This window comes from Pantherophis guttatus, chromosome 18 (assembly GCF_059756535.1).
Source record: "Pantherophis guttatus breed Tessera chromosome 18, ASM5975653v1, whole genome shotgun sequence".
Taxonomy (NCBI): Eukaryota; Metazoa; Chordata; class Lepidosauria; order Squamata; family Colubridae; genus Pantherophis; species Pantherophis guttatus.
In genome coordinates, this window is record NC_142080.1 from 10,240,230 (window position 1) to 10,266,245 (window position 26,016).

A 26,016-nucleotide genomic window follows, 5' to 3' on the forward strand; every position below is an offset into this window, starting at 1 on the left:
GTTACAGATAGTGTTTCCTGGGATACGAGGATGGGGGCTACATTCCTGTGAAAAGAACGTGCCGGGATGTAGAGATGGATCTGTATGATGGCCAATGGGACATTGGGGTTGGAGAGCGGAAGAGGAGGGGGTTGGAAGGAGGGGCCAGTTTGGCTGCAATTTGAATCAGAAATGTCGGATATTGCTATCCTTAAAATAAAAATGATTCATTAGACAGTTTGCACTTGAGAATGAAGTTTATTCAAGATAGCACCGAAACCTGACACCATCTTTTTCTTTGAAATGTGAAGGGAGGCATTTCATTTCTCTTCAGCTTTATTGGAAAGTCTTGGTCTTCCCTGCGGCTAGGTCCTCTTAGACCTGTGATGGCAAACCTGTGGCACGAGTGCCAGAGGTGGCACACAGTGCCCTCTGTGGGCACACGAGCCGTTGCCCCAGTTCAGCTCCACCGCACATGCTCACTCGCCTCCCGCCAGCCAGCTGCTCATTGGATCTCTGCCACGCATGCGTGGAGGGTGGGGCCCATGCGGGGGAGGATGCGCATGCATGGGGTGGGGTATGTGCAGGACGGCCATGCACTTGGTGGGATGTATGCGGGTCTGCACGCATGGGGGCTGTGTGCCCATTGCAGAGTCCCTTGGGAGTTGGGCGGCATAGAAATGCGACAAAATAAATTTGGGGGGTTCCGGCGCGTTCTTCGTGCACTCGGTCGGGGAAAGGTTCACCCTCACTGTCTTGGCCCCTTCCTCTTAGTAATATCCGGCCTGTTGATGGTCATATTTTCGTCAAGTTGATCAAAATATGGAATACAAAGAAAAATGAAAACAATGGGAGAAAAAGGGGAAGAGGAAAACGTGTAGGGTAAAGGGAAGCAGAAAGAAAGGGACTTCTGACTTCTTTTGGTAGCAGTAATCGCCTCAACTTTTTACTTTTCGCATGTCAATATACACCAGCCATGTATATATTACGCAACAGGCCTAGAAACAAAATTGTATTTTTCTTTGGTCCTTCAAGGCTTTGTCCAACTCCCATCAGCCTCATGGCAAGACCAGGTGAGAAGCTCCGGCCAGAGGTTTGCTCCGTCGAGACAGCCGCCTCTGGCCTGATGCCTCCTGGGGCCTTCAGTTGCCAGCTGTGTCTTGGCAGCCTCGGAGTTGTGCCGTGAGTCCCACTGAGTCCTAGGCGGCATCAACAGAGGGATAGAATCAAGATCACATGAAGGGTTAATACCACTTTATAATGCCTTGGTAAGGCCGCACCTGGAATCCTGCATCCAGTTCTGGTTACCAGAACGTAAAAAAAGATAACTCTAGAAAGAGAAGAGCAACAAAGATGAGAGGGCTGGAGGCTAAAACATAACGAACAGTTGCTGGAATTGGGTATGTCTAGTTTAATGAAAAGAAGGACTAGGATAGGAGTCGGCAACCTGGGGCTCTGGAGCCGCATGTGGCTCTTTCATCTGCTCTGCTGCGGCTCCCTGTCCCTCAAAATATGCGTCACAACTGCCAATGTGCGACACCCGCCAGCATGCGAATAATTGAGATTTTCAACCCCCGGTAGACCAACCATGGATAAATCCAAGAAAAGGAAAGTTTCAGAAGAAAACAGAACTTTTAATTCAACTTCATATGCTCGTTTTGTGGCCGCTCAAGAAATAGTCAGGGAAGGATTTTTGTGACTCCCGGTGTTTTCTTTTCTGTGGGAAACGGGTCCAAATGGCTTTTTGAGTGTTTTAAGATTGCCGACCCCTGGACTAGGGGAGACATGATAGCAGTGTCCCAATGTTTGAGGGGCTGCCCCAAAGAAGAAGGAGTCAAGCTATTCTCCAAAGCACCTGAGGGCAGGACAAGAAGCAACGGATGGAAACTAACCAAGGAGAGAAGCAACCTAGAACTAAGACATTTTAAGGCAGTGAGAACGGCGAGTGGACCACCTGCCTCCAGAAGTTGTGGGTGCTCCATCACTGGAGACTTTTAAGAAGAGGCTGGACAGCCATTTATCCGAAATAATAGGGTCTCCTGCTTGAGGAGGATGTTGGACTAAAAGACCTCCAAGGTCCCTTCAAATTCTGATATTCCAATTCTGGGCTTTTGAAAACATGTGACGTCCGTGACTAATAAAAAGCACTTTTGAAAGAGGGAAGAGGGGCAGGTTTAAAGTCTTGCTCGACTGCTAAGCCTAGAGGTCAGCATGGTTTCTTCTGTTAGATCTATCCTAGCTTCCAGGAGGCCACCTTGTTGGCCGGAGACTTTGTTTCCAAGAAAATGACGGACTGGGTCCGTTTGCAGGGGTGAAATCCAGCAGCTTCTGACAGGTTCGGCAGAACCGGTAGCAGAAATTTTGAGCAGTTCGGAGAACCGGCAAATACCACCTCTGGCTGGCCCCAGAGTGGGGTGGGAATGGGGATTTTGCAGTATCCTTCCCCCAGGAATGGGGATTTTGCAATATCTTTCCCCCAGGAGTGGGGAGGGAATGGGGATTTTGCAGTATCCTTCCCCCTGGAGTGGGAGGGGAAATGGGGATTTTGCAATATCCTTCCCCCAGGAGTGGGGAGGGAATGGGGATTTTGCAATATCCTTCCCGTGGAGTGGAAGAGGAAATGGGGATTTTGCAATATCCTTCCCCCAGGAGTGGGGAGGGAATGGGGAATTTGCAGTATCCTTCCCCCAGGAGTGGGGAGGGAATGGGGATTTTGCAATATCCTTCCCCTGGAGTGGGGGAGGAATGGGGATTTTGCAGTATCCTTCCCCCAGGAGTGGGGGGGGAATGGGGATTTTGCAGTATCCTTCCCCCAGGAGTGGGGAGGGAATGGGGATTTTGTAGTATGCTTCCCCTGCCACGCCCACCAAACCCACAGAACCGGCAGTAAAATAATTTGGATTTCACCACTGGTCCGTTGGCATCCGGGAGTGAAGTGGTCCCCTTACAGGGGTGGTTGCCCCAGCTTTGGCGGGCAGAGGAAGAGGCTCGGAGACCCCAGGTTGCCCTCTTCTCTGAAGGCTAATTACAATGCATAGCAGCCTCAGCACCTTGATGAGGTCTTTCCCCTTGTTTTCTTTTAAGCACCAGGGAGGTTGGGGATGAGAGGCAGTTTGCATTTTGCTGAAAGTCTCTGCCTTCCTCGGCTCTGCGGCTCCAGCAGCCAAAAAGGGCTTTTGTGTCCTTAAATCACCCCATCGCCCTCAAGTGTCTCTCCAGGCCATGGAGCCAATCCCTCCCAACAGAAGAGCTTTTCTTTTCTTTTCTTTTTTCTTTTCTTCTTTCTTTCTCTCCCTCTTTCTCTTGTTCTTCCTTCCTTTCTCCCTCCCTCCCTCATTCATTCTTCTTTTCTTACTTTCTTTCCTTTCTTTCTTCCTTTCTCCCTCCCTCCTTCCTTCCTTCATTCTTCTTTTCTTTCTTTTCTTCCTTCCTTTCTCACTTCTTCCTTTTTCTCTTTCTTTCCCTTTCTCCATTTCTCTCTTTCTTCCTTCCTTTCCCCCTCCCTCACTCTCTCCCTCCCTCCTCCATTCATTCTTCTTTTCTTTCTTTCCTTTCTTTCTTCTTTCTTTCCTCCTTCCTTCCTTTCTCCCTCCCTCCCTCCCTTCTTCCTTCATTCTTCTTTTCTTTCTTTCTTTTCCTTCCTTCCTTCCTTCTTTTTCTTTCTCTCCCTCTTTCTCTCCTTTCTTTCTTTCTTTCTTCCTTCCTTCCTTTCTCCCTCCCTCCTTTATTCTTCCTTCCTTCCTTTCCTTCCTTCCTTCCTCTCTTTCTTCTTCCTTTTTCTCTTTCTTTTTCTCCCTCTCTCTTTTTCTCTTTCTTCCTTCCTTCCTTCTTTCTTTTTCCCCCCTCTCCTTTTTTCTTTCTTCTTTCTTTCTTTCTCTTTTCTCTCTCTCTTTCTTTCCCTTTCTTTCTTTCTTTCCTTCTTCTCTCTCACTCTCTCTCTCTCTCTTTCTCTCAATTCGTTAGGTGAGTTTTGCCCCATTTTCCGATTTTTTTTGCCACCGTTGCTAAAGTGAATCGCTGAAGTAGTTCAACCAGTCCCGCGGTTGGTAAGTGAATCTGGCTCCCCCCCCCGTTGACTTGGCTTGTCAGAAGGTCGCAAAAGCGGATCACGTGACCCCGGGACATGGCCACCATCATAAATGTGAGTCAGTTGTCAAGCATCTGAATTTTGATCTCGTGACCCTGGGGGTGCTGCCACGGTCCTGGGTGTGAAAGACGATCCTAAAGTTACTTTTTTCGGTGCCGTCGTACCTTTGAACGGTCACTGAACGAAACGGTTGTAAGTCGAGGGTTACCTGTATTTTGAGGAATCTCGCTCGCTCTTTCTCTCTCTAAGGGAGCAGCCCCGGGGCAAAAGATTGTCACACCTTGGTGGTCAGCATCGTTAGGGCAGCTCTTTGCACCTTTCCGAAACATTGTCCAGCTTCCCACCCTCCATCCCGAAAGAGCCTTTGGAAACACACAAATAAAGAGACACACACACACACACACACACACACTGCTGTGCCTGGGACCTCCCTCTGTCCTGTCCTCAACCTGCAGCCACAAAGGCCGAATTTTGCTGTTGTTTTGCTAAGGAAGAAAGAAGCCGATGGACTTTCAATGCGTTTCTTTCTTGCTTCCTCGGGTTTCGGGTTGTGGCTCCGGCGACAACAGGGCCCTTTTCATTCCCTCCGGCCCGTGGGGAGGGCGTCTTGGCCGGCGTCCATCCAGGCTGGCAAGGAAACCACAAGTTGGGAGGAAGGAGGGAGGCAACACAAGACAGTCAAGGAACTTGCAGCAATCCGGAAGGCCACGGGGCACCAATGAGAGGGAAGCGGTTTTATTGGGGGGCTGGACGGGTCCCCCCAGTAAGCCCCATCCTCTCTGCAGAAGGTATGGCTTGGATGTCTGGGAGTCACTTGGTTTTTTCCATTCTTCCGAGGAGGGCTGGACTTCCTTTCCTTTCCTTTCCTTTCCTTTCCTTTCCTTTCCTTTCCTTTCCTTTCCTTTCCTTTCCTTTCCTTCCTTCCTTCCTTCCTTCCTTCTTTCCTTCTTTCCTTCCTTCCTTCCTTCCTTCCTTCCTTTTCTTTCCTTCCTTCCTTCCATCCTTCCTTCTTTCCTTCCTTCCTTCCTTCCTTCCTATCTTCCTTCCTTCTTTCCTTCCTTCCTTTTCTTTCCTTCCTACTTTCCTTCCTTCTTTCCTTCCTTCCTTCCTTTCTATCTTCCTTCTTTCCTTCCTATCTTCCTTCCTTCTTTCCTTCCTTCTTTCCTTCCTTCCTTCCTTCCTTCCTTCTTTTCTTCCTTCCTTTTCTTTCCTTCCTTCCTTCCTTCCTTTTCTCCTTTTTTTTTTTTTAAAAAAAAAACGAATTTCCAGCTTTCCAAGTTGCTGGTCAAAGTTTTTCAGGGCCCAGGGGGAAAAAGCAGCGTGCTCCGTTTCTCACCTTCGTCGGATGCCTTCAGGGTTGGAGGTCTCTGGACCTTCCCCAGTTGAAACGGGGGCTGCAATTTTAGGTGTTGCAGCCAAGGAAAGAAAAAAAAACAACAGCAACCAAACAACCAAAGGAAACAGGCAGGCTGTTGAAAGATTTTGCACCTTTTCCTTCAAGAAACGCCTTAATGAGTCCCCCTCTAAAATAAATGTTCATTTTCTTACCAATTTTTGGGTAGGGAATGTTTTAGAAAAGGGGAGACACCCAAATCAGCTGGAGGCTATGCATTGCTCCTGGCTGCTAAATTTTCGAAGTGTCTTTATTAGTTGGAAATAATAGCTGATTCCGTTATCCCATTTTGGTTTTGTGAATGCAAACTTTGGATTTTTGTTAGTGGAGTGATGTTGAAAGTCGTGATTATGATTGAGGAATGTCAAGCAATGGAGAGAGAGAGAGAAAGGGAGAGAGGGAGGGAGAGGGAGGGGAAGGGGAGAGAGAAAGGGGGAGTGGGAGGGAGAGGGAGGGGGAGAGAAAGAGGGGGGAGGGGGAGGGAAGGGAGAGGGAGAGGGGGAGAGAGAAAGAGGGAGGGGGAGGGGGAGAAAGAGGGAGAAAGAAAGGGAGGGGGAGAAAGAGGGGAGGGAGAGGGGAGGGAGAGGGGAGGGAGAGAAAGGGAGGGGGAGGGAGAGAAATGGAGGGAGGGAGAGGGGGAGAAAGAGGGAGGGAGGGGGAGAGGGAAAGGGAGAGGGGGAGAAAGAGGGAAAGGGAGAGGGGAAGAGAGAGAAAGAGGGAGGAAGAGGGAGAGAGGGGGAAAGGGAGAGTGTGAAAGAGGGGAAGGGAGGGAGGGGGAAAGAGAGGGAAAGGGAGGGAAGGAGGGTGAGGGAAAGGGAGGGGGAGTGAGAGAAAGGGAGGGAGAGGGGGAGAGGGGGGAAAGAGATAAGGGGGAGAGAAAGAGGGAGGGAGGGATAGGGGGAGAGAGGGGGGAGATAGAGAGGGAGGGAGAGGGGGAGGGAGGGAGGGAGAGAGAGAGAGAATGATTTAACGACTTTTATTTTAGTCTTTTATTTAGCGGTGTTTCTCAACCTTGGCAACTTGAAGACGGGTGGACTTCAATTCCCAGAATTCCCCTGCCGGCTGAGGAATTGTGGGAGTTGAAGTCCACCCACTTTAAAACCAGCAAGAAGATGGAGAAACCCTGAATTAGAGAAAAGACACCTTAATACTTGGGATAGCACCCGATCAAGCTTGGCAAGGTGATTCTTCAATCGCTTTTTCGTTGTTGTTGTTGACAGTTCTCCACTGCGTTGGGTTAAGTGGTAACTTCTGGGCGTACCAAAGCAGTTGTCGTTTTTAATCCAGTGGCAGAGTTGACTTCCCATGGTGGAACCGAACCAGATCGCCAATGCTGAACCTATCGTGTCCTGTCCCAGAGAAGGTGGAGACCAACCACCAAGGACCACCGAACGTGCATCTCCTGAGGGGAAATTATTTTGGGGATACGTATATATGTATATACTTTTAAGAAGAATTCTGCCTCCGTCCCCAGAAATGTTAACCATCAAGTTGCCTCAAATCTTCAGGATCCATCAAGTACCTCCGGTGAGTAAACTCAGAATACAGAATAACAGTGTCGGAAGGGACCTGGGAGGTCATCTAGTCCCTGCTCAAGCAGGTGTTTTGCCCCAGCTACGGACCCCAATGAACGCAGCACACACAAAGTCTGTACAAACTTTAGTTTACTAAATTAAATCGGTTTTTTCCCCCAAACAAAGGCTGTTAATTAACTTTCTTAACAGTCTACAAGAACCCAAAGAATAAATAATCGTAATCTTACTAGGGTTGGCAGAAAGCCCAGAAGCAATTTGCAGGAAAACTGATGAGAGAAACAAGAGCCGAATCAAGACGCGAAGGAATGGGAACGAAGTTGTTCCCTGCAAATTGCCTCAGTCGTCCTCCTTCCTTAAATAGGCTAGGGGAGTGGCCAGTTAGCCCCAAGCCTTACTCTCGAGGAGACCTCCTTCTGAGGAGCCACTCCTGCCTTTTGGCAGCTCTGCGCGCCCGTGCATCGAGAAGAGGCTCCTCCTCTTCTTCCTCTTCACTTAAGGGAGCTTCCGGAAGTTCTGAAGGCCCTGGCTGAATCCCCGCCTCTGGCACCACATCTTCTCCAGCCTCCTCAGTGTCCGACTCGAGTGCCAGCTGCACAGGCTGCTGGCACAGCGCCACACCAGCCTCCTCGCTGTCAGAATCAGCTACTAGCTGCACAGGCCGCTGATGGGCCACAACAACAGGAGACATGGATTACACCATTCCAGACACGTTGGCTGCGCAGTCTCTTCTTAAGAACTTCCCTGTGATCGAGCACCCATGGTTTCTGGTGGCAAGCTGTTCCGCGGGTTAATTGTTCTCATTGTTAGGAAGTTTCTCCTTCATTTGAGGTTGCTTCTCTCTTTAATGATCTTCCACCTGTTACCCCTGGTCCGGTCCTCAGGATTCAGGAAGGAATGACAGGACTGGAAGGGACTTCAGAGCAGTGGTGATATTCAGCTGGTCCGTACTGGTTCGGGCGAATTGGTAGCAGAGATCGTGGGTGGGCCTTTTTCCTCGGGTGCCGAAAGTGCGCGTGCATGCGACAGCGTGCACACGCGTGCCGACACCCATAATGCAATGTCCCCCACAGGCCCTGCCCCCCCATGCACGCATGACCCCCGCATTAATGCTTGGACCCCCGCGCTTCCCTTGCCCCTTGCGCATGTGCGCGCGACTCCCGTTTTTGTGCTCGCTTTTACTTCCGGAGAACCGGTAGTAAAAAAAAAAATGCTAAAAAAGTAAAAAAAAAAAAAAGTTCCAACGATCACACATTGCTCAGCTGATCATCGGAACGTGTTTTTTTTTTTACATTTTTTACTACCAGTTTGGGCGAATTGGCCCGAACCAGTAGCATTTCATCCCTGCATTAACATCAGCGGTGGTATTCAGCCAGTTTGAACTGGTTCAGCGAACCGGTAGTGGCCACCTGTGGGTGGACCCATCCCGCCCACCTGTCCCAGCGCTATGCCGTCCTATTTAGCTACATTTTCTAAGCCGCATGAATGCGTGCAAGCCATGCGCATGAGCAAACACATGCGTGGAAGGCTGCGTGCGTATGCAGATGGCACCGGCACGCTAACATTTCTGGTACGTAGCGTACCGGTCAGAGGTGGGTTTCAGCAGGTTCTGACCAGTTCTGGAGAACCGGTAGGGGAAATTTTGAGTAGTTCGGAGAACGGGTAGTAAAAATTCTGACTCCTCCATCTATTCTCTGCCTCCTGAGTCCCAGATGATTGGGAGGAAATGGGGATTTTACAGTATCCTTCCCCTGCCATGCCCACCAAGCCACGCCCACCAAGCCATGCCATGCCATGCCACGCCCACCAAGCCACGCCCACAGAATCGGTAGTAAAAAAATTTGAAATTATGTGAAACCCCACCACTGATTAGCATCAAATCACAGCTTTTTGCTTTCCCATAATAGTATGAACAAGTCATTTTTATAAAAATCTATCAATCTAATCTGTAAACCCCCAACGTCAACGTTTCATTCTTTCCCACATCAAGTATGAAGTTCAGGAGTGGTTTCCATGCGGGAACAAAAATACTTTTATCTTCTTTTCTTCGATCAAGAAGTCCGTTTTGTGCCATTTCAGCCAGTGCCATCAGCTTCTGCAGCCATTCTTCTATAGTGGGCGTTTTCTGGACGCCCACTGGCGTTCATGGATGGTTGAGACTCTCCACGGACATTCCCTTCAAAACCGCAGTGATTCACTTAACAACGGTGGCAGGAAAAGGTTACAAATCGGGGAACCGGTCATTTCACAACCATCTTGCTTGTGGTTGTGGTTGAGGAGGAGGAGGGGGAGACAAGGGTCTCCTGCTTGAGCAGGGCATTGGACTAGAAGACCTCCAAGGTCCCTCACAACTTATTGTTATTATTATTCGGAGGAGGAGAAGGAAAAGGAGAAGAATCTCCTGCTTGAGCAGGGGGTTGGACTAGAAGACCTCCAAGGTCCCTCCTAACTCTTCTGTTAGTCTGTTAAATTTGAGGACTGTTGAACCTCCTCCACTGAGATTTCAGGGTTCCCAGAAGCATGGGGTCGTAATCCCAACATTTTTGGATCCCTCGCTTTTTATCTTGTAGGTTTTCTGGGAAGAAGGTATCATGTCGGGGTACCGACACCCCAAAAGTTCTGCCTTGGATTGTGTCCTCAGCTCCTTCCAACTGAACAACGAAACGGTCAATATCTGGACTCACTTCCTTCCAACGTGGTAAGTCTGTGGATTGTAGCCACAATTCGGAGTTTGGTTGGTGCCTGCTCTTTCTCTTGTGTCCTGTTCCTCTCTTCTTCTTTTTGTCCAATCGCAACACTGCTCGGGTGGTTGTCTCCCTGGAGGAATTACAGCTAATCCTCGACTTACAACATTCGTTTAGTGACCGCTCAAGGTTTACAATGGTACAGCTCTGGAAAAAAGTGACCAATTTTCACACTTACAACCATTGCATGGGATCAAAATCCAGGCGTTTTCTCATCCAAGTAACTTCTTCAGTCGAAAGGAAATTTCGGGTAGGCAGAGAGACAGAAAATCGTTGGCAGAGGTGGGATTCAGCCGGTTCAGACAAGTTCGAGCAAACTGAATGTTAATTTTACGTCCGGTTCGATGAACCGGTAGTTCCAACAACCGGTTGGCCCCGCCCCTCCCAGGAGTCCCCACGCGGCCTGTTTTGGATCCAGGTAAGTGCAGGGGGCGCATGGAGCCTGGGGATGTGGAAAACGGATCCTCCACAGCTCGTTTTTGCTTCCAGGAGGCTGCAGGGAGGCCTACTAGGCCCAAAATGGGGCGCAGGAGGGCCAGTACCCCCCGTGGTCCATTTTTGCTCCCAGGGGAGTGCAAGAGGCAGAGTGCTGCCTGTCACACCCTCTGACCACGCCCACCATGGCCACGCCCACCCAGCCGGTCATTAGGGCAGAGAACCAGTTGTTAATTTATTTGAATCCCACCACTGGTCGTTGGCGTGACTCAGAATTGAATTGTCGATTGTCGTTGCCGAGGGTTGGTTCATTCCCACGAGACTCTGATTCTCTGCTTACCCAAAAATTTCATTTTGACTGAAGAAGTGACTTCGACGAGTAATGAAACGTCTCCGTCTTAATAAACTTTGGTCCAGTGGCCACGATTTAACCTTTTGAGATACGGGTAGTCCTCGACTTACCGCCGCAATTGAGTTCAAAATTTATGTTGCTCAGTGCGACATGTGTTAAATGAGCTTTGGCCCATTTTTACGACTTTTCTACCCACATTTGTTCAGTAAATCACTGCAGTTGTTAAATCAGTCACACGGTCGTTAAGTGAATTGTGCTTCCCCGTTGATGTTGCTGGTCACAAAAGGGGATCACATGACCCAGAGGTGGGATTCACTTATCTTCCCTACCTGTTCGCAAATGTGAGTGTGCGTGTGTACTTCCGCGCATTCTCGGCTTTCCACCCATGCTGTTTGCTCGGGCATGCACCTTCCGGCATGTGTGGGGCGTGGCCTACCGCAGTCGCCGCTACCGATTCGCCCGAACTGGACAAAACCGGCTGAATCCCACCACTGACGTGACCCCAGGATACTGTGACTGTCATAAGTATGAATCAGTTGCCAGGTGTCTGAATTTTGATCACGTAACCATGGGAGATGCTGGGATGGTCGTAAGTGTGAAAAAGGGTCATAAGTCACTTTTTTTTCAGTGCCGTTCATAGCTTCGAACGGTCACTAAGCGAATCGTTGAAATTCGAGGTCTCCTTGTACTTTTGGCCTGGATGAATGAATTTTCATTCCCAGGTTGTCTGCATTGTTTGAAGGGTCAGTTCAGTGGCCAACGGTGATAGCAGGGGTGAAATGCTCCCGGTTCGGACCAGATCGCCCGATCCGGTAGTGATGGAGGCAGGTGGTTCGGAGAACCGGTATCAAACATCCCTGCCCCCCACCCATTGCCCAGCTGAGCCGCGCAATCATCAGAGGCTTTTTTTTAATTTTTAAAAGCATTTTTTCTACAACCTCTTCAGCCGAAGAGGTTATAGAAAAAATGCTTCTAAAAGTAAAAACAAAGCCTCTGCCGATCAGGCAAGTCAGCTAGGATTGTCAGAGGCTTAAACAAAAAGAAAAAGCCTCTGCCGATCAGGCAAGTCAGCTGCGATCGTCAGAGGCTTAAAAAAAAAAAAGAAAAAGCCTCTGCCGATCAGGCAAGTCAGCTGCAATCGTCAGAGGCTTAAAAAAAAAGAAAAAGCCTCTGCCGATCAGGCAAGTCAGCTGGGATCGTCAGAGGCTTAAACAAAAAGAAAAAGCCTCTGCCGATCAGGCAAGTCAGCTGCGATCGTCAGAGGCTTAAAAAAAAAAAAGAAAAAGCCTCTGCCGATCAGGCAAGTCAGCTGCGATCGTCAGAGGCTTAAAAAAAAAGAAAAAGCCTCTGCCGATCAGGCAAGTCAGCTGGGATCGTCAGAGGCTTACAAAAAAAAAGAAAAAGCCTCTGCCGATCAGGCAAGTCAGCTGCGATCGTCAGAGGCTTAAAAAAAAAGAAAAAGCCTCTGCCGATCAGGCAAGTCAGCTGGGATCGTCAGAAGCTTACAAAAAAAAAGAAAAAGCCTCTGCCGATCAGGCAAGTCAGCTGGGATCGTCAGAGGCTTAAAAAAAGAGAAAAAGCCTCTGCCGATCAGGCAAGTCAGCTGGGATCGTCAGAGGCTTACAAAAAAAAAGAAAAAGCCTCTGCCGATCAGGCAAGTCAGCTGGGATCGTCAGAGGCTTACAAAAAAAAAGAAAAAGCCTCTGCCGATCAGGCAAGTCAGCTGGGATCGTCAGAGGCTTACAAAAAAAAAGAAAAAGCCTCTGCCGATCAGGCAAGTCAGCTGGGATCGTCAGAGGCTTACAAAAAAAAAGAAAAAGCCAGGCAAGTCAGCTGCGATCGTCAGAGGCTTAAAAAAAAAGAAAAAGCCTCTGCCGATCAGGCAAGTCAGCTGGGATCGTCAGAAGCTTACAAAAAAAAAGAAAAAGCCTCTGCCGATCAGGCAAGTCAGCTGGGATCGTCAGAGGCTTAAAAAAAGAGAAAAAGCCTCTGCCGATCAGGCAAGTCAGCTGGGATCGTCAGAGGCTTACAAAAAAAAAGAAAAAGCCTCTGCCGATCAGGCAAGTCAGCTGGGATCGTCAGAGGCTTACAAAAAAAAAGAAAAAGCCTCTGCCGATCAGGCAAGTCAGCTGGGATCGTCAGAGGCTTACAAAAAAAAAGAAAAAGCCTCTGCCGATCAGGCAAGTCAGCTGGGATCGTCAGAGGCTTACAAAAAAAAAGAAAAAGCCTCTGCCGATCAGGCAAGTCAGCTGGGATCGTCAGAGGCTTAAAAAAAAAGAAAAAGCCTCTGCCGATCAGGCAAGTCAGCTGGGATTGTCAGAGGCTTAAAAAAAAAGAAAAAGCCTCTGCCGATCAGGCAAGTCATCTGGGATCGTCAGAGGCTTAAAAAAAAAAGAAAGCCTCTGCTGATCAGGCAACTCAGCTGGGATCGTCAGAGGCTTTAAAAGCATTTTTTTAACAACCTCTTCAGCCAAAGAGGTTATAGAAAAATGATTTTAAAAGTAAAAAAAAAAAAAAGTTGGCCACACCCACTCAGTCATATTACCCGCACCACCAACCAAGTCACGCCCGCAGAACCTGTAGTAACAAATTTTACATTTCACCACTGGGTGATAGTCTTTCTCACCTTTACAGGTATTTCTTATGGCGATTTGTGATGCTCTCCTATCGCCTGGACTTCTGGAGCGACACTTACAGCTGGCCATTCCTGGCCTACATGGCTCTGGTCTGCCTCTATCCCTTTGCGTCCAGCTGCGCCCACACCTTCAGTACCATGTCCACCCACGCGCGACACATCTGCTACTTCTTGGACTACAATGCCCTCAGCCTCTATAGTTTGGGTAAGGCGCTTGTTTTAAGGCTGACCTGTCTCACCTTTCCGAGGGTTGGCGCTACAATTCCCCAAATCCTCAGCCGACCAAATGCCGAGTTTGCTGGGGCGTTCTGGAAGCTTGGAGCTAAGTGGTGGGGTGGCCTAGAGGGGGATCTCTCGCCTCACAATCAGGAGGCTGTGAGTTCGATCTTAGGTAGAGGCAGATATTTCTCTCTCTGGGCCAGGGGTGAAATGCTCCCGGTTTGGACCGGATCGCCTGATCTGGTAGCGATGACGGCGGGTGGTTCAGAGAACCGGTAGCAAAAATCCCTGCCCCCCCACCCTCATGCCCAGCTGAGCCGCGCAATCATCTGAGGCTTTTTTTTTATTTTCAAAAGCATTTTTTCTACAACTTCTTCGGCCGAAAAAATGCTTTTAAAAGTAAAAAAAAAAAAAAAGCCTCTGATGATCGCACGGTTCAGCTGGGATCGTCAGAGGCTTTTAAAAGGGTTTTTTCTACAACCTCTTCGGCCGAAGAGGTTGTAGAAAAAAATGTTTTTAAAAGAAAAAAAAAAGCCTCTGCCGATCAGGCAACTCGGCTAGGATCGTCAGAGGCTTAAAAAAAAAAAAAAAGAAAAAGCCTCTGCCGATCAGGCAAGTCAGCTGGGATCGTCAGAGGCTTTTAAGAGCATTTTTTAACAACCTCTTCGGCCGAAGAGGTTGTAGAAAAAATGGTTTTAAAAGTAAAAAAAAAAAAAAGTGGGCCACGCCCACTCAGTCATATTACACCCCCCACCAAGCCACGCCCACAGAAGCGGTAGTAACAAATTTTACATTTCACCACTGCTCTGGGCACAATGAGAATATATCTGCTGAATATGTAACTCCGCACTGGTGACGGGAAGGGCATCCGGCCATTAAACACTGCGCTAGCTCCATTTAGTTGTGGAGACTCCACCCCCTACAAGGGATTATGGGGTCATTAAAAGATGATGATGATGATTCTGGAGGCTGCAGCCTCAAAGTTTCTTGGAAAGTGTTGTGGCACCATTACCTGAGCCTGTGTCATCGGCAGGAGAGGACTCTGAGAGTGAAGGAGAGGAGTTGGCAAGGCCTCCCTCTCCAGGACCCTCCTCTCTGGCAATGCCTTTGGTGTCCGCCGAAGGGCAAGAGATAGGGCCGGGGCCAAGCATGTCCACGCAGCCACAGATGGACAGTGATGAGGGTAATGAGTCTTGGCTGGATCCACGCCAGCGTCGCAGAGATAAGCGCGCGCAACAGAAGAAAAGGCGTGCCCGAGATTAGGCTGAGTCACTGGACCACACCCCACAGGATATAAAAGGGAGCGTGGTGGCCAGTCAAACCTTGTGACGAACAAAGCTGAAAGCTTCCACGCCATTCTGCATTGCCGGACTTTTTGCTATAGACTTTGCTGGATTATCTCTGGACTTGATTGACTCCGTAATTATTGAGCTGTTTCTTTTGATGTATCAGAAGTGGGGAGAAGTTATCTCTCCTCTTCGTAAGTAATAAACTCTTGGCAGGCAGCCACTAGGTTGTTGCCAAGTTCCGTTATCATAAGGAAAAGGATTTTGCCGGCTGGTTTGGTCTTTAACTCTTGAACGTCTGTTGGTGTGTGTGCGTGTGGTTGGGGACAGAACAGAAGGTGCCAGGGGCGTGCATAAGCGCACCAGCATGCCTACCGTCCCTGTCCTATGGTCCCCATTTATCCGTATCCATTTCCTGTATTCATAATCGTGTTTATACTTATATCTGTTATCTTATACATGCTTGACAAATAAATAAATAAATAAAATAAAGGTTGGGGAAGAGAATGAGCCAGAGTTTCTCAACTCCCAGAATTCCCCAGGCAGCGTGCTTTAAGACTTCAACTCCCAGAATTCCCCAGACCGCGTGCTTTAAGACTTCAACTCCCAGAATTCCCCAGACCGCGTGCTTTAAGACTTCAACTCCCAGAATTCCCCAGACCGCGTGCTTTAAGACTTCAACTCCCAGAATTCCCCAGACAGCGTGCTTTAAGACTTCAACTCCCAGAATTCCCCAGACAGCGTGCTTTAAGACTTCAACTCCCAGAATTCCCCAGACAGGGTGCTTTAAGTTGGGATGACTTCAACTCCCAGAATTCCCCAGGCAGCATGCTTTAAGACTTCAACTCCCAGAATTCCCCAGGCAGCCATACAGGCTGGGGAATTCTGGGAGTTGAAGTCCACCCATCTTTAAAGGGCCAAGACTGGGAAACACTGCTGTGAATGAAATGCACAGTTATATACTCAATCACACCATCCTTAACTGCTCTGATTTTGCACTCACAACTATGAAATGCAGCGCAGTCTGGAGATGGGCTTGAGAACTCTGTTTTTGCCCCATGGGACAGGGAACCCACTGCGAAGCATTGCACGGTTCTCAGCCTTAGCAAAGAGGCAGGCCTCCTAACCGTGTCCTTGTGTGTGTTTCAGGCTGTGCATTCACCTATGGCGCCTACGCGATGCCGGATCGTTGGGTCAACAGCCTGGGGCACCACTGCTTTGTCCCCATGGCGGCCCTAAATTCTTTTATCTGCACCAGCCTTTCTTGCTATTCTCGGTAGGTATTTCAGAATAACAGAGTTGGAAGGGACCTTGGAGGTCTTCTAGTCCAACCCCGCTCCGCTCAAGCAGGAGATCCCGTACCATTTCAGACAAATGGCTATTCGGTCTCTTCTTAAACGCCTCCAGCGATGGAGCATCCACAACTTCTGGTGGCAAGCAGTTCCACTGGTGAATTGTTCTCACTGTCAGGGCATTTCTTCTTCTTCTTCTTCTTCTTCTTCTTCTTCTTCTTCTTCTTCTTCTTCTTCTTCTTCTTCTTCTTCTTCTTCTTCTTCTTCTTCTTCTTCTTCTTCTTCTTCTTCTTCTTCTTCTTCTTCTTCTTCTTCTTCTTCTCCTCCTCCTCCTCCTTCCCTTCCTCCTTCCTGCTTCTCCTGCTCCTTCTCCTCCTCTTTTCTTCTCCTCCTCCTTCTCCAACTCCTCCTCTTCTTCCTCTTCTCCTTCTCCTCCTGCTCTTCTCCCTCCTTCCCCTCCTCCTGCTCTTCCTTCTTTTCCTGCTTCTTCTCTTCCTCTTCTCCTCCTCCTTCCCCTCCTCCTGCTCTTCCTTCTTTTCCTGCTTCTTCTCTTCCTCTTCTCCTCCTCCTTCCCCTCCTCCTGCTCTTCCTGCTCCTCCTGCTACTTCTCGTCCTCCTCCTCTTCTTCCTCTCCTCCTCCTCCTCCTGCTCTTCCCCCTCCTCTTCTCCTCCTCCTCCTCCTGCTCTTCCTACTCCTCCTGCTACTTCTCATCCTCCTCCTCCTCCTCTTCTTCCTCTCCTCCTCCTACTGCTCTTCCTTCTTTTCCTGCTCCTGCTCCTTCTCTTTCTCTTCTTCTTCTTCTCCTCCTCTTTCCCTTCCTCCTTCCTGCTTATCCTGCTCCTTATCCTCCTCTTTTCTTCTCCTCCTCCTCCTTCTCCAACTCCTCCTCTTCTTCCTCTTCTCCTTCTCCTCCTGCTCTTCTCCCTCCTTCCCCTACTCCTGCTCTTCCTTCTTTTCCTGCTTCTTCTCTTCCTCTTCTCCTCCTTCCCCTCCTCCTGCTCTTCCCCCTCCTCTTCTCCTCCCCCTGCTCTTCCTGCTCCTCTTACTTCTCGTCCTCCTCCTTTTCTTCCTCTCCTCCTCCTCCTCCTCCTCCTCTTCCTGCTCCTCCTGCTACTTCTCATCCTCCTCCTCTTCTTCCTCTCCTCCTCCTCCTCCTGCTCTTCTTGCTCCTCCTGCTACTTCTCCTCCTCTTCTTCTCCTCCTCCTCCTCTTCTCCCTCGTCCTCCTCCTCACTCTCTAGGTTCCTGGAGCTGGAGTGGCCCCGCTGGAGCAAGACCGCCCGGACGGCTGCCTTCGTCTACCCGTTCTTCTTCGACAACATCCCGCTCTTCTTCAGGGTAGGCGCCAGAGGGAGGGGAGAAGGCGACGCCGGGCAGGGCTGTGGGGCCTATCAGACGGATCAACTGTCGGTTAGCCCACACTGCCGAGCTGGGGGACATCTCTGGAAATGTTGAGAATGACTGGCTTGGTGGCCGTGGCTATACTTCCCCCAGGAGTGGGGATGGAATGGGGATTTTGCAGTATCCTTCCCCTGGAGTGGGGTGGGGATGGGGATTTTGCAGTATCCTTCCCCTGGAGTGGGGTGGGGATGGGGATTTTGCAGTATCCTTCCCCTGGAATGGGGAGGGAATGGGGATTTTGCAGTATCTTTCCCCCAGGAGTGGGGAGGGAATGGGGATTTTGCAGTATCCTTCCCCTGGAGTGGGGTGGGAATGGGGATTTTGCAGTATCCTTCCCCTGGAGTGGGGAGGGAATGGGGATTTTGCAGTATCCTTCCCCTGGAGTGGGGAGGGAATGGGGATTTTGCAGTATTCTTTCCCTGGGGTGGGAATGGGGATTGTGCAGTATCCTTCCCCTGCCACGCCCACCAAGCCACACCCACAGAACTGGTAGTAAAAAAAATTGAATTTCACCACTGGCCTAGTAGGCATCTCTGCACTTACCTGGGAGCCAAAATGGGGCACGTGGGGACTCCTGGAAGGGGCGGGGAGGGGAGGGGCGGAGCCAGCCAGCAATTTAACTATCGGTTTGCCCGAACCAGCGCGAACCCTGAATCCTACCATTGGAGCTGACCTTGGAAGATTCGGAGGGGAAGAGATGCTGCCTGGGGAATGGCTAGATAAGAGGACGCCGAGCCCTCAGCTGTACGATGGCTGCATCAAAGGGCTCCTCCTGACATTATCAGGCTATTAAGGGAGATTTACCCAGGTAGTCCTCGACTTACGACCACAATCGAGCCCAAAATCTCTGTGGTTAAGTGAGACATTTGTTAAACGATTTTTGACCCACGTTACGAGCTTTCTTGCCGCGTTTGTTAAGTGAATCACTGCAGGTGTGTTTAGGTTAGCAACCTGGTTGTTAAGTGAATCTGGCTTCCCCGTTGACTTTGTTCGCGAGAAGGTCGTAAAAGGGGATTCACGTGATTTTGGGACACTGCGACCGTCGTAAGTATGAACCGGTTGCTAAGCATCAGAGTTTTGATCAGATAATCATGGAGATGCTACCACAGGTTATAACGGGTCATAAATCACTTTTTTCAGGGCCGTTGTAACGTCGTAAAAGTTACAAAACTTTCAACGGTCACTAAATAAACCGTTGTAAACCGAGGACTACCTGTAATTTGATCTTGCCCAGGCAGAGCTCCATTCTGGTTTCAGATTAGAAGGAAATGTTGATGTGATTCTGGAGAATAAACACTACGGTTAAAGATTTATTTATGTAAATAATATTTAAAGATGAGTAGGTGGTCACGTCCTACTACAGAAATACGGAATCGGTCGTTCTGTAAAGAGTTTTGGCAATTGAGAATAAATTTACATCAATTGCAAGCGACTTAAGGCGACTCCCATCTTGTCATTAAGCAGGACTGTGCTGGTCTCATCATCCATGGTTTGGGCGGCTGGGGAAGATGGGCCCTGCTGTACCCTGATTCCTCTTTTCAGGGCCAACTCATGGTGGTCTCCTTTCCTTCCAGCTTTGCTTCTGTTTTGGAGACGACTGTACGTGGAACGACTCCGTGGCCAGTTATTTCTACCACCTTTTCTTTGCCCTGCTTACCGGCTTCCTCTTTGCGTCGCATCTCCCGGAACGGCTGGCTCCCGGTCGCTTCGATTTCATCGGTAAGCGAGGATGTGTATTTATAAAATGTATAATGGATAATAACTTGTTTGTTACTATCCAACATACATTATTTTTACAAATGAGGTAGTCCTCGACTTACGACCACGATGGAGCCCAACATTTCCGTTGCTAAGTGAGACAGTTGTTAAGAGAGTTTTGCCCCATTTTACGACCTTCCTTGCCACAGTTGTTCAGTGAATCAATGCCCCCCAAGCAGCTGCTCAGTTAGTAACCTGGTTGTTAAGTGAATCTGGCTTCCCCATTGACCTTGCTTGTCAGCAGGTTGCAAAACTGCAACCGTCATAAATATGAGTCAGGGGCCAAGTGGCCAAATTTTGATCATGTCAACATGGGGATGCTACAACGAAATGGGAGAAAGGGTCCTAAGTCCCTTTTTTCAGTTCCGTTGTAACTTTGAATGGTCACTAAATGAGCTGCTGTAAGTCGAGGACTACCTGTAACTCAAGGTGACGACCATGTCCAACAAACCTTCCTCCTCCTATTTTCCCCACAACAACAAACCTGTGAGGTGGGTTGGACTGATAAAGAGTGACTGGCCCAAAGTCACATACCTGGCTTTCATGCCTAAAACGGGACTAGAACTCACCATCCCCCGGTGATTGGCCCAAAGTACCCAGCTGGCTTTCATGCCTGAGGTGGGACTAGAACTCACAATCTGCTGGTGATTGCCCCAAAGTCATCCAATTGGCTTTCATGCCTAAGGCAGGACTAGAACTTCCAGTCTCCTGGTGATTGGCCCAAAGTCACCCAGCTGGCTTCATGCCTAAAAGGGGACTAGAACTCACCGTCCCCTGGTGATTGGCCCAAAGTCACCCAGCTGGCTTTCATGCCTGAGGTGGGACTAGAACTCCCAGTCTCCTGGTGATTGGCCCAAAGTCACCAAATGGGCTTTCATGCCTAAGGCAGGACTAGAACTTCCAGTCTCCTGGTGATTGGCCCAAAGTCACCCAGCTGGCTTTCATACCTGAGGTGGGACTAGAACTCACAATCTCCTGGTGATTGGCCCAAAGTCACCCAATGGGCTTTCATGCCTGAGGTAGGACTAGAACTCCCAGTCTCCTGGTGATTGGCCCAAAGTCACACGCCTGGCTTTCACGCCTAAAACGGGACTAGAACTCACCGCCCCCGGATGATTGGCCCAAAGTCACACACCTGACTTTCATGCCTAAAACGGGACTAGAACTCACCATCCCCCGGTGATTGGCCCAAAGTCACACACCTGGCTTTCACGCCTAAAAGGGGACTAGAACTTCCCGTCCCCCGGTGATTGGCCCAAGGGAATTCTGGGAGTTGAAGTCCACAAGTCTTAAAGTTCCCTTGGTATAGGATCTCCTCCTTGAGCAGCCGGTTGGACTTGAAGACCTCTGAGATCCTATTCTCACCCAGCTCCCCAAAGACGACAAACCCTCTGAAGTGAACTCAAAGATTCTTTTAATTGGGAGTTCCGGCAGCCCCGGAAAAAGAGTTTCTCTCTCACCGTAGGCTAACAAGTCTGTCCGGCAGGGAGACGAATAGTTGTGTGCCACATCTATTCGTCTCCGCCCCCTGCCTTTTATCCCCAGAGCTAAGGTGGGCCTTCACTAGCAGAAGTTGCTCTTCCATCCCAAGGACCGGCCCATAGATTTCCACTGCTCTCCTCTCCTCTGCCTTCTGTGCATCAGGCACTGGACCCAGCTGTTCCCCCTCTTCCTCATCAGCCACCTCCAGACCTGGGGGCTGATGGACGGCCCAGTCTCCGCCTCCGTCTCTCTCTCTCTGCCAACTCCATTCCTTCTTCCCCCTCGGAGCTCTCAGGTTGCCCTGATGCCGACCCCCGACTCCCATGCCTCCTCCTCTTCCTCCGATTCGGCTGCTGGAGGGGCCGGCGGCCGACAGGCCACAACAGGTCCCTTCCAACTCTGCTATTTTTTAAAATACTGCTCATTCCTCTCCGTGTCCTTTTCTCACTCTTCATCACTGGAAGCTTTCAAGAAGAGACTGGACTGCCAGAAATGGAGTAGGGTCTCCTGCTTGGGCGGGGGGTGGGGTGGAGGGGGGGGCTGGACTAGATGACCTACAAGGTCCCTTCCAACTCTATTATTCTGTTATTCTCCCCTTTCCCCTCACCCATTTGTAGGCCACAGCCACCAGCTGTTCCACATCTGTGCCGTGGTGGGCACCCATTTCCAGCTGGAAGCCATCCTGGGCGACATGAATTCTCGGCGAACATGGCTGAGTGCCCACACCCCGCCAGCCATGTTCACCTGTACTTTCGTCGTTCTGGGCGCCACCATGCTGGGCAACCTGGTCCTCTTTGCCGCCTTTGCCGTAGCCCTCTTCCGCTTGCCGGCTTCCATCCGGATCCTGCAGGGCAGCCTCCCCGAATCGGAGGGATCCAAGGAGAAGTAGTTGCCAGGAGGGGGCAACCGCGGGGGCTGTTCTGGACCGGCGGGCACTGCCAGCTCACCGGTGATGCCTTCATACCACAAGATCACCTGGGCGTGGAGGAAAATGACCGTTTGATGTTACAACGGCACTGAAAAAAAGGGACTTAGGCAGAGGTGGGATTCAGCCGGTTCTGTCTGGTTCGGGCGAATTGGTAGCGGCCACTGCATGAGGCTCCGCCCATCTGCCCAGACGTAAGGCTATGTGCAAAGGGAGAGGAGGCATGTCCGAACGAAGCGAGCGCGCACACTCACATTTGCGAACCGGTAGGGAAGTTAAGTGAATCCCAGCTCTGGACTTAGGGCTGTTTTTCACACTTGCGACCGTCCCATCATCCCCATGGTCGCGGGATCAAAATTCCAGATGTTTGGCAATTGACTCATATTTATGACGGTTGCATCGTCCCTGGATCACGCAATTCCCCTTTTGCGACCCTTCTGACAAGCCACGTCAATGGGGAAGCCGGATTCACTTAACAACCGTGCGACTAACTGAACACCTGGCATGCTTCACTTAACAACGGTGGCGAGAAAGGTTGTGAAATGGGGCAAAGCTCACCTGAGCAATGTCCCACGCTTAGCAATATAAACGTTGGGCTCCATTGTGATCATAAATTGAGGATTTACAGGTAGTCCTCGACTTACGGCAGTTCACTTAGCGAGTGCCCAAAGCTACAACAGCACTGGGGAAAAAATGACTTATGACCTTTTTTTTCACAGTTACGACCTTTGCAGCATCCCCAGGATCACGCGGTCAAAATTCAGACGCTTGGCAACTGCTTCGTACTTACGACCGTTGCTGCGTCCCAAGGTCACTTGATTCTCTTTTTGCGACCTTTTGACAAGCCAAGTCAATTGGGGGGGGGAAGCCAGATACCCTGGACGATCATTGCTACTAAATTATCAACTGCATTGATTCACTTAACAGTGGCCGAAAAAAAAGGTCATAAAACGGGGCGAAGCTCATTTAGCAAATGCCTCGCTCAACAACAGAAACTTTGGGCTCAATTATAGCCGTCAGTCGAGGACTAACTGTAACTGTGTTTCCCTGTGTTGGTGGCGAATGGCTGCCAAAGCAGAAGAGAAGGTGGGCTCCAATTTTGCTTGGGACTTTTTGAGTTCAGCTGCTGGTAACGGAGTTGGAAGGGACCTTGGAGGTCATCTAGTCCAGCCCCCTGCTCAGACCTGTATTAGGGATTCGAACCACCGAACTGCTGACCTTTCTGATCGACAAGCTCAGCGTCTTAGCCACTGAGCCACCTAGTCAGGCTACTCTTCATTCCTGCCGAGTTCAAGATGTCAGGATTCCAAGTAACACAGAAGAAAGAAGACTCCGAGGCTTGAAGTTCCCCAAAATTGCATTTTATTAGAGATATCCTATTGGCACATCTGGGAAAACCCGAATCTGAAAGCTTCCAGGTTTTCCCCACCCAAAAGAAAATCCAAGACCCTTCCCCTGCACACAGGGGTGAAATCCAGCAGGTTCGGGAGAACCGGTAGCGGAACTGTTGAGTAGTTCGGAGAACCGGCAAATACCACCTCTGGCTGGCCCCAGAGTGGGGTGGGAATGGAGATTTTGCAGTATCCTTTCCCCTGGAGTGGGGTGGGAGTGGAGATTTTGCAATATCCTTTCCCCTGGAGTGGGGAGGGAATGGAGATTTTGCAGTATCCTTCCCCTGGAGTGGGGTGGGAGTGGAGATTTTGCAGTATCCTTTCCCCTGGAGTGGGGAGGGAATGGAGATTTTGCAGTATCCTTCCCCTGGAGTGGGGTGGGAGTGGAGATTTTGCAGTATCCTTTCCCCTGGAGTGGGGAGGGAATGGGGATCTTGCAGTATCCTTTCCCCTGGAGTGGGGTGGGAATGGGGATTTTGCAGTATCCTTCCCCTGGAGTGGGGTGGGAATGGGGATTTTGCAGTATCCTTTCCCCTGGAGTGGGGTGGGAATGGGGATTTTGCAGTATCCTTTCCCCTGGAGTGGGGAGGGAATGGGGATTTTGCAGTATCCTTTCCCCTGGAGTGGGGAGGGAATGGGGATTTTGCAGTATCCTTTCCCCTGGAGTGGGGAGGGAATGGGGATTTTGCAGTATCTTTTCCCCTGGAGTGGGGAGGGAATGGGGATTTTGCAGTATCCTTCCCCTGGAGTGGGGTGGGAATGGAGATTTTGCAGTATCCTTTCCCCTGGAGTGGGGAGGGAATGGAGATTTTGCAGTATCCTTCCCCTGCCACGCCCACCAAGCCACACCCACCAGGCCACGCCCACAGCACCGGTAGTAAATTTTTTAAAAGTTTCACCACTGCCCTGCACCCACAAGTCCATCACATGGTCCAATCAAAGCACCGTCCCAACTGGAGATGCTTCCCAGTTCCGGCCGTCCAGGTGCAGGGCAAGATGTCCTTAACTCTCTGAGAAAAGAATGTTATGATGACTATCTATATATCAACCTCAGGGGTGAAATCCAAAATCTTTCCCTACCGGTTCTGTGGGCGTGGCTTGGTGGGCATGGCAGGGGAAGGATACTGCAAAATCTCCATTTGCACCCCACTTAGGGGAAGGATACTGCAAAATCTCCATTCCCTCCCCACTCCAGGGAGGGGGGCTTTTTGCCCTCCCCAGGCTCCGGAGGCTTTTTTTTTTTGAGCCTTCGGGAGGGCAAAAACGGCCTCCCCAGGCTCCAGAGGCTCTCTGGTGGCCGGAAACGGCCTTCCCGAACTCCCAGTAGGCCCGTTTTTCGCCCTCGCCGAGCCTCCGTGCGCGCCAAAACGGGCCACGTGGGGACTCAGAGGATGGGATGGGCAGGTGGGCGGGGCCAGCCAGGAGTGGGATTTGGGGGGGGGGTGTTCTCCGAACTGCGCAGAATCTTAGCTAGAGGTTCTCCCGAACCCGCAGCGGCCCAACTCTGGTTGTAAGTAGTCAAGGATTACCCGTATCAGACTAAAAACGTCTGCATTGGACGTGTGTCAGAGAAGCCATCTCAGAAGGAAGCCAAAGAAAGAAGGTAGCCAAGAGATGCTGTCCCATCAGATGGACCAAGGATGTAGGAAATATGCGACTGGAGGGTCGAGGCAGGTTGTAGAGAGATCTGGAAGCAAAAGGCATCTCCAGGTTGGTCATCCCTTCGATCTTTGGATCAAAGAGAGCCACCATGGTCCAGAAGAGATGATGGAGTGGAGTTTTGAAGGTGTTTAGGAAGGCAACTCTACACCAGTGTTTCTCAACCTTGGAAGCTTGAAGTTGGGTGGACTTCAACTCCCAGAATCCCCCAGCCAACAGCACTGGCTGGGGGATTCTGGGAGTTGAAGTCCACCCATCTTCAAGCTTCCAAGGTTGAGAAACACTGGTGTAGAGAGAAGAAGGACTAAGAGGGACAAGATAGCAGTCTTCCAGGATTTGAGGGGCTGCCACAAAGAGGAGAGGGTCCACTTATATAGCATTACGGGTAGTCCTCAACTTACAAACATTCGTTTAGAGACCATTTGACACTGAATAATTAGAATGATGGCCCTGTCCTCACACTTACGACGGTCGCGGCATCCCCAGGATCCTGGGGTCACCCTCTGGGAACCTTCCCATCCAGCTTCTGACAAGCAAAGTCAATGGAAGAAGCTGGATTCGCTTTACGACCGTATGATTCACTTCAACGACGGCAGTGATTCGCTTAACGACCGTGGCCCGAAAAGGTCATGAAATCCAACATGGCTCACTTAACGACCTCCTCGCTTAGATATGGAAATTCTGATACACACACCCACTGCGGTCGTAAATCGAGGACTATCTGTACGAGCCCTTTCCCATTGGCCAAGAAGGCAGCGGTAGGTAGGTGTGGCTCGGCCAATCGGGAAGGAGGGTACAGTACTTGGTGAGTTCAATAATGGAGAAGCTTCCTTTTTCAGGTGCTCTTTCTCTCCAACTCTGTTGCTTGGAGGACCCAGCTGAACAACTTAGGCTAAGCTACTGGTTTGACTATGATTGTCACACAGGTGTCTAACCAGGTTTGGTTATCCCTGTATATCTGGGTCTGTCCGGAGAATTTGTCAATTGAGTTGGTCGGTTATCCGCACAATATATTAACTTTTAATTAACTCTCTGTTCTTTGGTGTTGTGAGACAGCCCCAAAATATTTTGAAGAGTTAAATCCATTTCTGTTTGGACAGACCTTGCTTGCTGCTAAAAAGAAATAAAAATGAGTCAAGAAAGGCCCAAAAATAAATTAATGAAACCACGTTGAGAAACTATACTACCTTGTTTGCTGTCTTAACAAAATAAAGATGTATCTGTTTATTTTTTTAAAAGAAGGATAATGCTGATGTTTGAGATGAAACAGACATGCTTCAAAACTGGAAAGATGGAAAAAAATAAAATTTTGAAATCCGTTCTTAATTTTCTTTTCTCTGCTTGTTTGTTTGGAAGGTCCGTAACAAACACTGAAGAAGAACAGGGGAAGGGACCTCAGAGGCCTTCTAGTCCAACCCTCTGTTCAAAGCAGGACACCTCAAGTAG

At 49.8% G+C, this 26,016-nt stretch overlaps 1 protein-coding gene across 2 annotated transcripts; it reads left to right on the forward strand.

Moving 5' to 3' along the window:
• The first annotated feature begins 4,630 nt into the window (after positions 1–4,630).
• Positions 4,631–24,775, forward strand: PAQR6 (progestin and adipoQ receptor family member 6). Of its 2 annotated transcripts, XM_060682572.2 has the most exons (9): positions 4,631–4,854; positions 6,445–6,640; positions 6,747–6,986; positions 9,562–9,689; positions 13,157–13,362; positions 15,812–15,938; positions 17,196–17,292; positions 18,930–19,074; positions 21,213–24,775. In XM_060682572.2, exons 3-9 carry the CDS (start codon positions 6,765–6,767, stop codon positions 21,482–21,484), a joined length of 1,197 nt encoding a protein of 398 aa, XP_060538555.2. In that variant the 5' UTR covers positions 4,631–4,854; positions 6,445–6,640; positions 6,747–6,764; the 3' UTR covers positions 21,485–24,775. The 2 variants fall into 2 exon arrangements, with proteins under 2 accessions (XP_060538555.2, XP_034261691.2); XM_034405800.3 differs by lacking the exon at positions 6,445–6,640.
• The last annotated feature ends 1,241 nt before the right edge of the window (positions 24,776–26,016 follow it).

Bases quoted from the DNA above. Each gene is read 5' to 3' on its own strand.
- PAQR6 (XM_060682572.2), top strand. From the start codon at position 6,765: ATGGTGGAACCGAACCAGATCGCCAATGCTGAACCTATCGTGTCCTGT. The intron at 13,363-15,811 runs GTAAGGCGCTTG...TGTGTGTTTCAG, and splicing joins CCTCAGCCTCTATAGTTTGG to GCTGTGCATTCACCTATGGC. The intron at 15,939-17,195 runs GTAGGTATTTCA...CTCACTCTCTAG, and splicing joins AGCCTTTCTTGCTATTCTCG to GTTCCTGGAGCTGGAGTGGC.